We start from the raw sequence: 17,558 nt of genomic DNA on the forward strand, positions 1-17,558 counted from the left end.
GTCATTTAAGTTCAAGGACATTCTAAAAGAGCTACATTTTTTACTATCCCCTCCACATTTTGTTTTTGATATCATATTTTATATCTTCATATCAATCCCTTAACTATTTATTGTAGTTTTAGTTGCTTCTACAATTTTTGTCTTTTAACCTTTGTAGTAGCTTATTTAGGTAGTTGAACCCCTGTCTTTACTATATATCTGCCTTTACCAGTGGCATTTTCCCCTTCCTATAATTTATTTCTTTGTTAGAGCCTTTTCTTTTTCACTTAAAGGACGCCCTTTAATGTTTCTTGTAAGTTTGGTTTAGTGTTGATTAACTCTGTTAGTTTTTGCTTGTCTGAGATGCTCTTTCTCTCTCCTTCAATTCTGAATGATGACTTGCTGTATAGAGTATCCTAGGTTGTAGGGGTTTTTTTCCTTTCAACACTTTAAGTATATCATGTCACTCCCTTCTGGCCTGCAAAGTCTGCTATAAAACCAGCTGATAGCCTTATGGGTGTTCCCTTGTATGTGACTCTTTATTTTTCTCTTGCTGAAGTTCTCTCTTTACCTTTAACTAAAAGTTGTAACAATATTTTTTTAAAAATCAGCTGCATATGGACTTAAAACTTTCTGGGTGCATTTAGCCTGAGTGATATTCCCTTTACTTTCCTGATGGTGCATGTTCATAAAACCCAAAGGTGCTAACACTCTAAACTGATCTTATCTTTTTAATTAATTTAAAAAGTTTTTCTTATGCAGTGTTAAGCAGAGAAAAACAAAGTAAGAATCAGGAAATAAGGTGAACATTTTTATTATATGCTTTAGTTTTGACATATTAGAATTTTAATGTTATTATTCTTATAATTATGTATCAGTAATTTCCATGAGACTAAATAAGTAAAGGAATTCTGAGGAGTTAAATGATAGGAGGGGTGAAGAATCACTGACCATAATATGATGGGGCACAAAAAAATGCTCAGAGAAAGAAACACCATACCTGAGCTACTAATATAATTAGAAGTGTGGTAGGATCTTGCTTATTTGCATCTCTCCATCAGGACTGAGAGTCACAGCAATATTTGAAAGTCCCATTAATAATGGTTCATTGCATGACCTGTGTGCCTCTTCCAAATATTTGCTCTTTGGGCCCCTTTCATTGTTACTGGAGACTCTGGTGTTATTCTTGGCCAAGGATGGGGTGAATGGTTGTGAGGAGGGCTTTGCATGAAGTTGGGAATCACCCTGGAGGATCTGGGTAGGGAGACAGGGTGAAATTCTAGGACCTCAGTATTAACCTGTCTTCTACACCATTAACAATTTTTATACTAACCTCTACCATTTTAGAAACAAATCCTTATTTTAAGCTGGCATTATTACTGGTAAATTATAAAACTACATTACTACTCAAGTTTTTCTTACTGGCAACTGGAGAAAAAGCAGTGGAAAAGGTAATTTATTTAATACTATAATATTATTTGCCAATGGCCATATATAAAATGTAACAATGCTTAAACTGTTTAAAATTTTATCATGTTATGTAATTTAAGTAGGCCAGATTATCTGCTTTATTTCTTCTGTAAGTAAGACTGTAACTAGAAAGTTAGAGCAGAAACTACAGCAAGAACTTCACTGCTCTATTTATTCTAGTTTTCCCTTGAGACACTGTGGCAAAGTGGTTAAGAATATAGATTTTAATAAAAGATTGAACTGGATTGAGCCCTACCTCTGCCACTTATTAGCTTCTTAGCTGTCTGTCCTCAGTCAACATTCTTAGTTTCTTCTCCCCTCAGTTTTTCTGTTTATAAAAGAAAGATAACTATGACTACCTTACCAAGTTGTTGTAAAGATAAATTTCATACTGTATACACTGTACTGTATGCAGTATACTGATACTGTATGTACATATGTGGTTTCAGTTAATAAAAACTGAAAACAGGGTAGATGTTATAATTCTGGAATTCACATTGACCCTCATGAAATACCTAGGTGAATAAGCAGTAGAACTCTGGATCATGTAATTTAGACATGTAAAAGATCTTTTATCATTTCCTTTTATAAATGAAAGGACCAGAGTCTTGGCCCAAGAAGCTCAGGTACTATTCAACATTACTGGTATTGGCTGCTAGACATAAAGCCAAGAAGCAAAGTGTTTGATTGCTTGTCTAAATAATACCTTTTTAAATTCCTCTATAATGGCTGAATAGGAGAGAATGGAGGTCATTTTAAAATAAGCAGGTACATATGCTTATTAGGCTCAGAGTAGCTTTGGATGTAGGAGGTTTCAGAGCAGTCGTACACCTTGTGTATATAAACACATAGTCAAGGAATCAATCAAAATGCTTCAACTTCTTTTGTTTTAGGGCAGTGTCCCTGGAAATGAAGGGAATGAACTTCTTAGGAAGAGGATCTCTTAAAACACAGACATGGGATAAATGAGATAAAAATATTCTTCTAAGCTATTAATAACACACTACTCCTTGGTTTATTCAATACATATCAGTGACATGTGGAAGGTTCATTGTTTTAAGTAGGTAAAACAATTTTCAAGAGAGCAAATAAAGTTCATGATAGTTTGTCCAAATTCCTGATATCATAAGAGCCCAAACACTGTGTAAAATTCCATCAGAATTATAATTTGTTTCCATAAGGTTATATGGCATGGCATATGTCTAAAAGTATGAGAACATTTCTTTGCCTTAAGGAATCCGTCCTATATGAGCAACAGCACCCTCTAAAATACAATTATGGAGCGATGACTTCAATGACTTGGCAAAACTTCAAAACAATAATGCAATGCAATTTGAGAATAATGTGATTATTATTTTCCCTTTAAAAAAAAAAAAGCTTCTACTTGTCTCACAATAGAATAGTTCCTCTTGTCTTCTCCTCCACTCCCAGTAAATGAATTAGAACTCTGTCTCAGATTAAAAGAGGTTGGATGGAAGGAAAGATAATAAATGACTTAATTAAAGTGGATGGGTCTACCAAAGTGAAATGTGGCTGAGTAGAAGAGAATTAGCAAAGAGAAAGACACTAAGGGAATAACTCCAAATGCTAAAATTTAAAATTCAAATTCTAGTTATTTTTAAAAATCTTTAAATGTTGAGGCTACTTTCAAGAATCTAAACCAACCAAGGGTTGAACTTGTTTTATGCGGTAATAACAGTTGCTCCTCTAGACTTTCAAAAAGTCTGGTAGAATGTTTCAGATTAACAAAATTTAAACTATTTAAATTTCACTCATGGGAACCACACACATTTCAGCATAATTTATATGTTTCTAATATTGCATTTCCCAAACTGTGCATGAGGTGCCTTAGAGCACTGCAGTACACTCACCAGGATACCTCAAAATATCTTGAATTTTTAAGGGAAGCACAGTAATACGTGGCATCTGTCAGGTACCCATGAACTACTAGCTGGAGGTGGTTCACAGCTTTACCATTACATTCGTCTCTGTTGTTTTAGATGATGCCATATCTTTGCAAAACTGGGCAACATGAAAATCAGTGCGGAACAGGAAGTGAGGATGGTTACATCTAGTCTGATTCCAAGGCTTGGGAAGTTCCCATTGTAACTTATTTACTAAGAATGACAAACTATACATATATATATATATATATATATATATATATACACACACACACACACACACACACACACATATGTTTTTTGATGTTCATGTGTATTATTTTTTTAACTGGCTACTAAGTTTTTAGGACACAAATAGTTATGTTATTTGGACCTAACTACTTAATAAACAGAACTGTCAGGCTCTTTGTTTGCTTGTTTTGCCTACGTGTACAAGGGGAAAGATTACTAAGACACTAGGTACCGCAATATGAGAAAGTTTGGAAGCTTTTGTTCTAAAATTTTGCATGCCTGTATAAGTAGGTGTCATGTCACAAGTAAATGATGCTTTATGCAGTTATTTTCTACATGAAGAATAGCTAATGCTGGGAAAGATGTTCTAAGAGATTGAATTTAAATATATGATTCAGACCCGAAACTAACCCTCAGGAAGCAATCCAGATATGCACTGTTTAAACAAAAGAGCCCTTAAATATAGATAAACTTCAGAAGGAAGGAGTGAGGTATAAAATTGAAAGCCGGTTTTGTTTTACTCCTTTTTTCCCCTAGTCTCTACTTTGATTCTGTCTATTTTACTGAGAGGATTCCTCAAGCCAAATACGTTCTTAATCTCTAATATGTTTTTCAATACTAACCCTGTAGAAGTAGTTATAAGTAAACTAGTAAGGCAAACGTATATGTATATGCTCCATTCCTTTTAATGTCCTTCAGTTGAGTAAAAAGTAAGCTCTCTATCACTCTTATTTTCATAAATTATACAGTGCTTTGTAGGATATTAGAGAGTCAGCTACTAGATATTATCAAAGTATTTCAGCCTTATATTTTATTGAGCAGAATTTATAGACTGCATTGTTCTGTAACTTGTCTTTCATGACTTATCCTGACTCTGCATCATGATCCTTTAGGTAATTTCTCGGTACAAGGACAGCTGAATTGCCAATTTAAACTTATACTATAACCAGAAAAGTCATAACTACTAATAGGCTGTTGCTGTATTACCATGCTCGTGGATCTGACGTAGACGTTGTTTTTCAGATGGCAGTTTCCATCATTTGGCACCACTATGCCTGCCAATTTGCTATCTAGAGCAAGATGAGATGTCTGGTCTGTCATCACCAGCAGCAATCTTTTAGCTTCTTTTCGCCATCCAATGTGACTCTTAAAATAAACATGTAATTAGATCTTGTACAATAACATAGATCTTTACTATGGTCTTCATTTCAAGTAAACATTAAATTTAAAACATTAAGTCAGGCTAGAATGATGTGCATAAATTCAGTGCTGTTTCATAAATAGCATTAACTTTTATTTGTATATCCTCTTCCACAGCCGTTTGACCACACTATCTCCTGGCTAGAGACTTCTGGTGTTCCACAGAGGAAGAACAAGCCAGGTTTATGAAGTGCAGACTGCCCACTGTGATGTGAGTAGGACAACAAGCTACTTCTGTTTTTTTCCTTGGAGAGTAGTGAGTGAAAAGAGCAGCCCTTTTGGAAATGATTTTCCAAGTGCATAAGTTATTCTTTCCCTTTTATCTTTTCCTATTTATAACCCTCTCCTAATTTAGCCCCTCTGTCCTGAACACATACCAAAATGAATAATACTGGTGACGAATAACAGATAGGAGAAGAATGTATTCTTCTATGCTATGTTTTCACTCCATAAATCAAAGGGAAAAATCCTAAATTCTTGGAGAATTTTTCATCTGAGCAAATATTCAATAATGTGAAACTTCTTACCTCACAGACAGCTGCCTGAAGCATAGCATCAAAACCGCCTTCAGGTGTATCTATATTTCCAGAGATCTTCTGTCTGTGAACTGCTTTTTCAAACTCAGTGATGTTTTCCGTCAAAGACAGCACATGGATATACCCATGGGGAGGCATACAGTCTAAGTTGTAGTCACTATATGGGTAAAGAAGAAATGCAAATTCTGTTTTGCTATGCGTCCTTCAAAGATCCAAAATACTACTCATGGTCATAGTAAAAGTGTGTGGTTGATGTGAGAAGGGAATACCTTTTTTATTTTTGCCAAGAAAATTTTATTAGAGAAAATCTGTATTTTATAAAATCAGAGAAAAGCTCAATATTGGTGAATATTTCTTTGCATGTAGCAATATAATGCTTTGGTCGTCAAAACATAAAGAAGATTAAACATGTTTAATATAGGACACCTAAGGGCTTTTATTATGCAAATATGCACTGTTAATTTTTAAGAGGAGATGAAAATTTACAGTGATTTCCTATCACATTTGCCCATGGAACAGCTGAAAAACACTTTTTGGGAAATGTTTTTAGGAATTTAGTTAAAATATTATACTACTGTTAGATATTTTAAAATATTTTGCTAATTTTAAAGTGATGCTTGGTGTAGAATTATTGATGCATGGTCAAAATTCATTAAAATTGTTTTGAGAATTCCATAATGTCCCCAAAGGTGAGGATCATTCCTCAGGTGCATTTGTATTCAGGGAGAAGGTGTGTGAAGCTCCATGTGGAGAGGCATCAGTCTTGTTCCTCTACAACAGAAAGCAGAGTTGTTTTGGTAAATTAGAGTATATGCTGTAAAGTGATCTGGGCAATTCATGAAAGTAGGAAAGAAGACGATAAAATGAAATGTTTTGTTAAGGAAGAACTGAACACATTTATAGTTCTCTCTGAAAATTCAACAGGCTAAGTATCGTGTGAGAAATTCATATTTTAAAGGTCTGTTTTCCTTTCATAGTAGGGAATATGCTGTTCCAAAATGATAAGGAAAAGGGCTCTTTCTAGCAAACAAATTCTCTCTTTTGACCTACCTATCCTCCATGTGCTAGCTGAGTTTTGTTTGAAATCACATCATAAGCAATGTAATTATAAACAGTCACAATACAGTAATGGAAATACAGATGCAATACTGGCAAAATAAGTACTTTAAATTTGATAAACCTTAATTCAGCAAATTTGGATCAATCAAAAAAGGAATACAGAAGTTTCAAAGATGTATTTTATATATATATATATATATATATATATATATATATAGTAGCCTGATTATTGGAGGTTTATCCAAAATTACTAATATTATTTGTGTTTTTTGTAATAGAAACTAAGTGAATGATATTTGAAAAAATATAAAGTAAAAAGCCACCCTTCAGTCTCAGAAGTTTTCAGATAGAAACATACTTCTTCTATACATATTTTCATTTATCATTTAATTAAAACAAAAATATAAAATTTAGTAAGTCTTTGATTTAAAAACAAAATGAGGTTTTATAAGATTTTAAATTTGTTTAGCATTAGGAAGTCCACGTCAAATATTAGATACCTGCATTGATTATGAATTCTTTCTGGATGGATACTAATGTATGGTGAAACTGTTTTATCAACGTATGAGCCAAATCCAAGGCGGAAGTCATGGGAGAAAAATGCCATTTTTCTAGATAAATCATTTCCAACTGAATTTAATTTTTCAATATTATTGTGCATTGATGCTGAGACATCAACCAGATAATAAAGATCCACAGGATATTTCTTCAGAGGATGAATTTTCAGCATAAAATTAGCTTCAGCTCCTAGTTCAGAGAAAGACAAACATAGTATAGTATTCATTTTAAACATCTCAGGTTAAGCTATCAATCATCCGGTCACATTTTAGGTATAGAACAATTATCACAAATTTGTGCATAATGAATGAAATTGGGAATATTCCAGAATAATTTCAAGGCAGTTTGGAAACTGTACCATCCCAGACATACCAATGTCTTAGTCTCCAACTTCTACAGTGCATTTCTCGTAATTCTATAGGGCAGATAGAGATAATAACAAATAGACCAGCTCAACATAAATGTAATAGGTAATATATTTATCACCATATGAACCTGTATTTCTAGTGTCTAGTAAAGCATAGGACAAACAGCAAGCAGCATTCTATCATAAGAGAGAGTAGGTGTCTGTGCTTGTTTTCAGGTCGCATTTAGATATGAAGACAGCCAGAAAGGTATTCTAAGAAAATTTACCCCTTATTGGATGCAGGTGTAGATTCATTCTTTTGGGTTAAGGTATATTTACATATGAGATGTGAAAACTCTGGTACTGAGCAGTACATTAAGCTATTCAAAATAATTCCTACCTCATCATGTTACTTGATTAGATTCTCCCCAACAGTTAGTTGTAAGAGGAAATGAGACAGTGGTCTGAAGAATGATATGCAGCATTGCCACATTGAGGACCAAGACAATGTAGGGGACAGCATTTGTCCAATGCATAATGGGTGCATGATAAACATATGTTGAAGAGGGATCACAGGGGCAAAGAAACTGGATGAGTAGAGAGGGTCACCACAAGGAGAATTGTTGGAGACTCCAAAAGACAACTGTCTTTGCAATACAGTTTTATTTAGTTTTCTGTCCATTATCAAGTCATACAAGGATTTGGTACCCTACAGAGTTAGTACTTCTGTATTTAACTTTTTAAAGTACATGATGAAAAGTTATCAATTTAAATACAGGAAGTTTGTGAATTTTACTTTTTTAAATAATAAAGCAAATGCTTGTAAGTCATTAATTATTTGCACATGGGGAATATTTTGAGTGTAAAAAATTTTTTAATAAATACAAATTTGTATACATAATTGGTAGCCTGATCTACTTATTAAAGGAATCTTACAATTTATCAAATCATATTTTCAGTCTTAATATGCTTAAAAATAGCAATATTTTAAAACTTCACAAATCAAATGTTATACAGCCAGATTATGGAATGTATTAAAAATAGTAAGGTTTTTTGGTTTGTAATATTAATTATGGGAGAAAGGGGCTATTTACTTATTCCTAATTTGCCTTTAAATGCAGGAAACTTCTTTATTATAACATTCTTGGATTTTCAGCCCAAGAGTTTGGGAGGAGAAATTGGGCTTGCATAGCCCAGCCCAGTCAATTCTTTCACTCCTTTTTTTAGGAGCTGGGCTGCCTCCGGTGAACATATATTTGGCTCTGCTTTCCAAGTATCTGGTGAAAAATCCTGCCCATGTGGAAGTGTCCTGCAATTTGGGTAGAGAAGTTTAATTCAGAAGAATGATAGAATCTGGTAGATAGGGCTGGATCGATGAGAAATAGAAATGGAGCGTATTGGGGAGTGTGGTTCATGTGGAGGAGCTTGAATTTTAATGTGGGTCAGCATTTAATTTTTAATTTTTTTAAAGTTGTGTAGTTGTTTTTTAACTGTTGACTTGGACATATGGCTGAAGGCATTAGGAGCTGGCCACATGGTATTCTCATCTTGATGGATCATTATAGTTTATGGTGGCTCTGTCTAAAGATGAATGGCTGCCTATTTTTATAGAGTCATCGAAAAATGTACCAGATATTCAGCGTGTTGTGTGAGTTGTTATATTATTGGTTGGTTATCTCAGCCAACAGGCAGAGTCTACATAGCATCAGCAAAAGCACAGGCCTTGGAGGCCTGAGCTATTCAGGGAGCTCCAGTAAAATGCTAGCCACACAGGAGCCTTCAGCACAGGTCAGCTGCTCATAGCCTAGCAAGTGAATCCTAGTCTCACTGACCTCAGCAAAGAAGAGGGCTTTTAGGAAGCCTGGCCAAATGGCCATGGTTAGAGGGTGCAGGCTGCTGTAGCTTTATTTTGATTACATAGATGCTGGCGTTAGCACATGTACCTGGGTCAGTTGAAGACCTCAGCGTGGGCTGACACCTCAGTAAGACAAGTTTTCACTAAAGGAGAAAGGAGAATCTTTCTGTACACAGGCCTTTTACTCATCGCTGGAGAGAATGATAATCGCTACTTTTAAACTGCAAGGCACTTGAGTTTCCTAAAAGGTTCTAGCTTTAAGTAGTAAGCTTAAGGTGGGCAGCCCTACATAGGCTGACCCCAAACCCCACTCTGCTTGTTAAGGAGGAAGCTGAAGGGGCCAAGCTTAGATTACCATATTTTGCCCATGAGCCTGAGACACTCCCCACATTATGCTCTCAAGTTGGCTTTGGATTGGATAATTATATATGACGGAGAAACCTTCTCTTGGAAGCAGTAGAAATATCTTTTCATGGGAACATGGATACCATGTCCTTGGATAAAATCTCCATTCAGTTCCTACTGTGGTGCCACCAACAATGGGCTCAAAGGGAAGATGACATTAAAGAGGTTTTGAATATATTGAATGAGAAAGAAACACATCTAAAAATAAGACAATATCTGCGGCCATCACCACTGTGATATAAATTCCAGCAGCAATGTCTTAAATGCTACTCTGAGAGAAGGAGCTATGTGGGGGTGGATTCTTTTAGTGGGTAAGAGCTACTAAGTGCAGTGATCCATATAAAATATTTACCACAGTATTTGGTACACAGTAAATATATAGACATTAGTAATTATTACCATTAGTATTACTAGATTCTAACATTAGATCTGTTCTAATGTTAGAATAGATGATAGATAGAACTGTTCTATCTAACATTGGATAGAACAACATTAGGATAAGAACTGTTTATTTATCTCTGAAGCCTCTGGGTTTGGTACATGCATAGCCACTCATAAATGTTCTTTAAACTATATTGGAAGAATATTTTGATACAGCATTTCAAAAGGCCCATATATATACCACAGTAAGAAGCTAATATTTATAACTTCTTTCCCATAGTTTAGGGAGATCTTAAATAGTTTCTCTCTATAAGAGGAAAAGAGTATCATCTGGCCCCCAAAATATTTATGCCACCACTTACATTATCTCCAGGAAAGCTTCATCCTCATAATTTGAGATTCTAAAGGCTCAAGTCCTATTCCTTTGATTAACTTTAAAGGCAAGAAAAGAGTCTGTGACATAGAATAAGAAAGAGGACTTGGAGGAAAGTTGAGACCTACTTAGAACTATTGCCAATATTGGTTTGAATAGACCAAAAAAATAAAGTTGTTCGAATGAGTTTTAAATCACTCAAATAATGGCGTGAGCATCTCTGAAGAGCTGGCTACAACAAACATGACTGGATATTAAGAAAAGATAACTAAGAAATATTCTGCATAAGATGAAAGTGAAAAACCGTAAGAAAATATGGAGAACTGTAGCAGGAGGAAAGAGCTGCCAATTTCTATTCATTATCCTTGAGCAGGGGAAGGAGAAGGCCCAAGAATTAGACTAGTTTGAAACAGCAAGGTACAGACTCCAGCACATTTCTGGATTTCTGTGTGGGATAAAATGGGGGATATGTGCCAGGTGTTGAGGAGGAAAAATGCATGACTCTATAGTTTTAGGTTTTTTGAAAAAAGTTTTGAATTCAAGAAGAATACCTGAAAAATCTTACATTTTAAATTAAGCTACACTAAAGAACTTTTTTTCTTTAAAATATTAAAATGAATCAAGTTTGAAACCTTTTCTTCAATTAGTGAAGTACAAATTATACTCATCCTTGTCATATACATTATATTACTTCTGAAACAGAAATCGAGAATTATCTTCTCTCACCTATCTTCCTAAAGATTTCATTTCATTTCACTGTTCTTAGGGGACATAAACTAGGATTAGTCACCTATTTCTGTTATTATTTTTCCATAAAATTGATAGGTAAAAATTTTAAAAAGTATAGTTTAAGAAGTAAAAAGTAAATATCTTTTTAAAATCTCATTTAAAATATTCAATTATATATATTATATACATATTTTATATAGCCCTAACATTCCTTTAAAAACTTAGTATATGATATAGTGGAAATATTTTTATTTTTAAAAATAAAAACTTTTTAAAATCCTTAATAAATGCTACATTGAAGGTCATGAATTTTTATCAGGTAAGAATAAAGTGGTTATCTATAAATAAATCTAATAAATCAAAATTAATATTAGGGAATAAATGTATTTTACACTTAGGTATTCATTATACCAGACCCTCAACTCTTATATATATATTAGGGTGCAAAGGACTTTACATTGTAAGGAATGAGGTTCCTGTATATCTGGAGTTGGTAAAATACAGCTTTATATATTATGCCCCAAAGCTGGCATGTCTTTGATGCCACGATGCACTTTTAGATGAACTTATTAAATCTATTTTAATAATTATTTGCTATATATGCAGATTATAAAAATATAGTTCTGTCATAGCTATGTTGGAAAGATAACATACACGTTAGACAGTTAGTAACTATTTCCACACAGAAATTCATGAGGATTGGGGAATTGACTAAAATCAAACCCTATAATGATTGACATAGACATTAAGCATTTGTGTTTTGATTCTCCTACTCCCATGATCTCATTCATACTACCTTCACTTACTACCTCATGTTGACATCTCCAGCTTCTCTATCTCCAACTCTGTCTCTCCCCAGAACACCTAATGGGTAAGTCACTACCTTAATTCAAGATGTCTGTTTGAACTCAGACTCACCCCCTCCACAAAGAGCAGCCTTCTCCACCTCACCTAGATGCTCGAGCCAGAGCCCAGGTGTTCCCATACTCATCAATCACCAGTCCCTAGGGATGAAACCTCCGGATTATCTCTCAAGTCTGGCCATTTTTCTCCTGCCTTGTTACCATTACTGCCATTGCTTATCTACAGCACTGAAATAACTTCCCAACTTTTGAACTGTTAATTTATAGTCTCAGGAGGATTCAGCCACCATTATGTCTACAGAAGAGAACAGACTAAATTCATTTAAGTGTATAAATTTAAAAGTAACATACCAGTATAAAAAAATGCACCTTGTAATTTTCAAATCTCAAGTATTTAAAAAAGAGCAAGACATTTTTTAAGGCTATTAGTCATTTTTTAGAGGTAAATAATATATGATAAGCCTCATCTGTAAGCTGTTGAAAATTAATATTCAGTGAGAAAAATAAGCAAATTTATATGGAGGGGCAAATCACACACAAAGTGGAGAGATAAAGATAATTAATAAGCTTAAGAAAAATATTCAAGCTTTCTAGTAATAGGAAAAAGACAAAAGAAAACAGCTAATAGACTAGTTACACTTAACAAATTGAAGAGATTAAAAAGAATGAGAATGGGTGAGGTTGACTCTTGAAAGCCTAACTGGACATGAATTTTTCTTGTGAATAATCTGGTAATACACATGACCTAGTAAATCTATTCCTAGGAATGTATCCTAAATAAATATGTTGTTACATATATGGAGAGATAGACAGATATAGATAGATACATGTATAATGAGTATCACTGAAGATTTGTTTAAACAAACTGCATTTAAATTTGATTGGGACTGTCTTACATTTATTGATTCACTTAGATTTTGTTACATTACTAGAATATATTTATAGAAAACTGTTATTTTTATAATATTGTTTCCCTATTCAGGAACATAAAATTCTTCTGCATCTATTCATACTGTCTTTTACGTAGCACAATAGACTCTACATATTTTTTAGAAAGTTTATCACTAGGCAGTTTACATTTTAGGTTGCTGCTTTGAAATGATCCCTTTTTAAGTTATATTTAATACTATATAAGAAATTCATTGATTTTTGAATATTTAAAAAATTTCCTGCCATGGCCTTTTATTTTTAATTTTAATAGTTTTCGTTGATTTGCCTGGATTTCCAGGTAGAAATATAATGATAATTTTGCTTTATCTTTTCAAAATGTTGATAACACATACTTGGTTTTCTTGTCTGATTGCTTTTATGTAAAACTTTCAGAAGGATTTTAATACATATTAAAAAAGTAGTCTTCAATTTTGGTTTGGGCAGGAATGGATACTAAATTTTTTTTGTATGATTTTTGGCATCTATTGAGATAACAATATATATTTTTCTTCTTTTGGCAAACTAAGATGATAAAAATACATTAATTTTAAGACAATCAACTACCCTAGGTTAGATCTACTTGTATGGTGACATTGCTCTTATTATCACATGCAGTTTAATTTGATTTCTTAAAATGTTATTAGGGATTTGATACTAGAGTTATGATAAGCTTGTAAAAATTGAGTAGCTTCTAAGCCTTCTCTAAAACCATGGAAGAGTTCATGTAGCATAGGGATAATGTGTTCTTTAAATGTTTAGGGGAACATGAAATCATTTCTCCCCATGAAATCCTTTAGACCTAATGTTTTTAGGGGGAGTTTCTTTTATAATTTTCTTAACTTCTTATATCTTTATTAGGTTTCTTAGGGGTTTCCCTCTTCTTGAGTCAATTTTAGTCATGTATATTTTCCTAGAAAATTATCTTTATTATTACGATTTATATATTTTACCACATTTAATGCATTTTACCATTTTTAATATTTTCTTAAAGTTTTTTTTTACCCAATATTTGTTTCTCTGGTTATGGTCTGTATAATCAGGTCATTTGCTTTTTGTCCTTTTTTCTTAATTAGCTTTGCCAACAATTTGTCTATTTCATTGGGCTTTACAAATAACCAGATTTTGGATTTATACGTTCGTTTTACTTTTTTATTTCTATTTTGCATTCCATTTTGTTTTTTTTCTTAACTTATGAATTTCTTCCTCTGTTTTCCTTATGGTTATTTTGTTTTTGTTGTTTCTATACCTTTATCTGCATGCTTCATTCTTCTTTAATAATAAAAGCATTTAAAGTTTTGAATTATCCTGAGAGCAACTTTGAACACATACCATTATGTTATGATGTGTGTTGTTATTATTGTTTTTATCAAATAGTCTATGACTAGAGTTTTGATTTATTCTTGGAGATAGAACTTATTTAGGAAAATCTTTTCTTTGTTTCTCTATTATTTAATATTTGTTTATCCTCTTGTATTGATTTTAAATTTTATTGCGAGGTGTTCAGAGATGTTGGCCTATAAAAACAGTTTCACTTTTTGGAGTTCAGTTTTCTTGTATAAAATATAATTAATTTCTAAAAATATTTCATAGCTTTTGAAAACATTATTTTATATATCAAGAATTATGGATTGAATTTTGCCCCCTCCCTGCCCGCCCCCAGCCAAATTTCTATGTTGAAGCCCTGACTCACAATGTGATGGTGTTTGGAGATGGAGCCTTTGGGAGATGACTAGATATAGATGAGGTCCTGAGGGTGGGGTCCTCATGGTGGGTTCAGTGCCCTTATATATAGACAACAGAGAGCTCCTTTTCTGTCTGTCTGTCATTCTCTCTCCCTCCCCAGAAACCGAATCTGCCAGCACCTTGATCTTAGACTTCCTAGCTCCTAGAACTGTGAGAAAATAAATTTCTGTTGTTTAAGGCACATAGTATGTGGTATTTTGCTATGGCAGCAATAGAAGGTGGCAAGTGTCATAATCTTACCAACCTAGTTACTTTAATTTTTGTGTACCCCTTTCCAGCTGTCACTCATTTATGTCCATACTGGGCTGTATAATTGTTGGATATGGTGAAGTGCACAGTTTTAATTGGAAGCTGGGAATATGCCTAGGGCCAAGAAAGAAATGGATTTCGTTATTTTGGTAATCCAAGAGTCTGGGAAAAATAGCTCAGCTTTGGAATTGGGAGGTCATATGTTGATAATGGTTATTCAAAAGTTTAATGACAGGACAATACCACCCAAAATGAAATAATGATGGCTTGAAGGCAATCGCATACCACTTAAAACTAAATGTATCTAGTTGAGTGATGCATATCTTTGTACCTGAACTTATCTTGCCATATGTAGTTAGTTCATTGGGATTCTCTGGCACTGGAGAAAATGAATAATTTCCAGTGGCCTGCTACATGTGCAATACAGTGGTGTGGAAGGACAAGTATAAGAGAAGTATTGGAGGAAAAGCGTACGTTACTCTCAGGGGCCAAATCAGCTCAAGTTAATTATGATAATTATGAATTATAGTTTTCTGTTACAAGCTTATCACACAGGCTCTAAGACTTAGCTTAATTCACATCTCTTACTAATTAATCAACTAACAAATTCAGCAAACACTTATGGAGTGCTTACTACATGCCAGCACTCTGTTAGGCATTGGAGAAACAGAGTGGAATAAAACATGTTCTCTTTCTTCCAGAGCTGGCAGTGGCATAGGAACACAATTACAGTACAATGTGATCAAGTTTGGAAACACATAATTATAATATAGTGTGGTCAGGTTTGCAGAGTGTCCGAGGCCACACAGCTAGCTATAGGCATAAGAAAGACTAGAATTCTGATTTCTTGATTCTGAGCCCACTCTTATTTCTACTGTAGCAATACTGCCTGCCATAAAATGTTAAATATGAGCAAATAAAGCTAGATATAATTTCAAATGAAGAATCATCATTGATTTATTTGAAAATAACCATACCTTGACGTAGCTGAATCAGCACTTCTCCTGGTGTCACCTGGGTATTGATTTCATTTTCACTTGGTGTTACATGCACAGATGGGTATTCTATCAAATCAATTGAGCAGCCTTTGTTTATTAAATTGGAAACAATATCACAACGTTCATTCTTTGATCCACCTGAAATGAAATCCTGTTTAAAAGAAGGAAAATCACTGATGTTTTTAGTGCATATCATCTCAGTTATAACCAAAGAAAACCACATAACGAACACTGCAAAGAAGCCATCTTCCAATATTGTACAAATTATACAACTGTTAAGAATAGCTGCATGTTTCCAATAAGAATACTGGCAAATTTGTCTTAAATAAAGCTTTAATTTCTAAATGTTATTTTGAAAGAAGAAAATGAATATTAAAAAGGAGATTTAAACTAAGTACTTTAAATATTGTTAACTGATCACTTTAAAATTATACCAACTTAATTCCTTCTAAATATTTTATTTTGGAAATACTGCTCCAAAAGAAAATTTAGCCAAAATAGACCATTCAGTGTGGTTCCACATGTAAGCTTCAGTTCTCAAAGAACCCAACTGGTATGTTTACTATATACTATTATGTTTGGAATGTGAGAGCAAGTCCTTAGAAATCACATGCCTAATTAGGTACTGAAAATTCATAAAAGAATGAATTGGAAATCTATATTTCTTAGACTAAAAATTCCCCGACTTCTTATACACGTAACAGCCTGTAATTCAGTAAACCAAGGAAGATGCTCATAATGAGACTGGGAGATATAAAAGTGCAGCTCAAAGTCTCCTGATTTTGAACAGAATCTTGAACTTTCATTACCATTCAGCACTGGTTAGTTGATGGTAATCCAATAGCCATCCATTAAACTTGGAATTAATGGAGCAAGCTTAAAATATAATTTATCTTGACTGAGAAAGATTTGATATTTTTATTTTTGAATGTAACCATTCAGGTTTTTTCCTAAGAACAGGAAATGTATTGAAAAGTATAGAAATATAGTTTATTATATATAATGTTGGCCTGAATTATTTGGGATATTTGCTTAGTGATCTTCCTGGATGTGGCTATTTTGATCTGGCATTCAGTCATTCCTCATCTAGTTTAACCGATTCAGAGAACTGGGTTTCTGATTAATTACTCATTCAATCGAAGAATGTTGACTGAATACTTACTCAGGGACAGTAGTTTGTTAGGTGCTGAGGATACAGACTGGAACACGACAGATAGAGTCCCTGTTATCAGAGTCAACAGACCATCAGTGAATTCAGCCATTAAGCAAGTAAATGTAATTATCATAGGCATTAAATTTAGGGGAAGCACAGAATGTCATAGGGTTATGGAGAAAAGAGATTATATTCACGTTTAATATTACTTGACTATGAGATCACTAATTATGAATAAGGAGATCCTTGGCACTGGTGAGGAATTAGATGGGATGGTGGTAGGCAATATAAAAACATTCATACAAAGATTTTAATTTAATTCTTCTCTCAATTTAGAAAAAGGGTTGGAAAACTAGAGACAGTGGGACAAACACAACTCATGGCTTGTTTTTGTATGGCTTGAGTGCTAAAAAATACTTGTTACATTTTTTAAATGCTGTAAAACAATAAAAACGGAGAAGAACAATGTACAACAGAGATAGTATGTGGCACAAAAAATTTTACTATGTGACCCTTTACAGTACTGATCCTGAATTAGAGTGTGGTGCACAGTTGCAATATAAATATAATTAAAAGACAAAAGAGAGGGCTTCCCT

General features: G+C 33.6%; 1 protein-coding gene across 2 annotated transcripts in view; it reads right to left on the minus strand.

Annotated features, from left to right (window-relative positions):
* The window catches only part of ITGB8 (integrin subunit beta 8), a 95,725-nt gene that overhangs the window by 37,633 nt on the left and 40,534 nt on the right, over nucleotides 1–17,558 (minus strand). For both annotated transcript variants that reach the window (XM_019928395.3, XM_073809641.1), the window contains 4 exons: nucleotides 15,789–15,960; nucleotides 6,880–7,126; nucleotides 5,312–5,477; nucleotides 4,572–4,730 (listed from right to left, as the gene is read on the minus strand). In XM_019928395.3, coding sequence (XP_019783954.2) covers nucleotides 4,572–4,730; nucleotides 5,312–5,477; nucleotides 6,880–7,126; nucleotides 15,789–15,960 — 744 coding nt within the window. The remainder of the gene's footprint in view (nucleotides 1–4,571; nucleotides 4,731–5,311; nucleotides 5,478–6,879; nucleotides 7,127–15,788; nucleotides 15,961–17,558) is intronic.

Source organism: Tursiops truncatus, chromosome 9 (genome assembly GCF_011762595.2).
Source record: "Tursiops truncatus isolate mTurTru1 chromosome 9, mTurTru1.mat.Y, whole genome shotgun sequence".
NCBI classification, from domain to species: Eukaryota; Metazoa; Chordata; class Mammalia; order Artiodactyla; family Delphinidae; genus Tursiops; species Tursiops truncatus.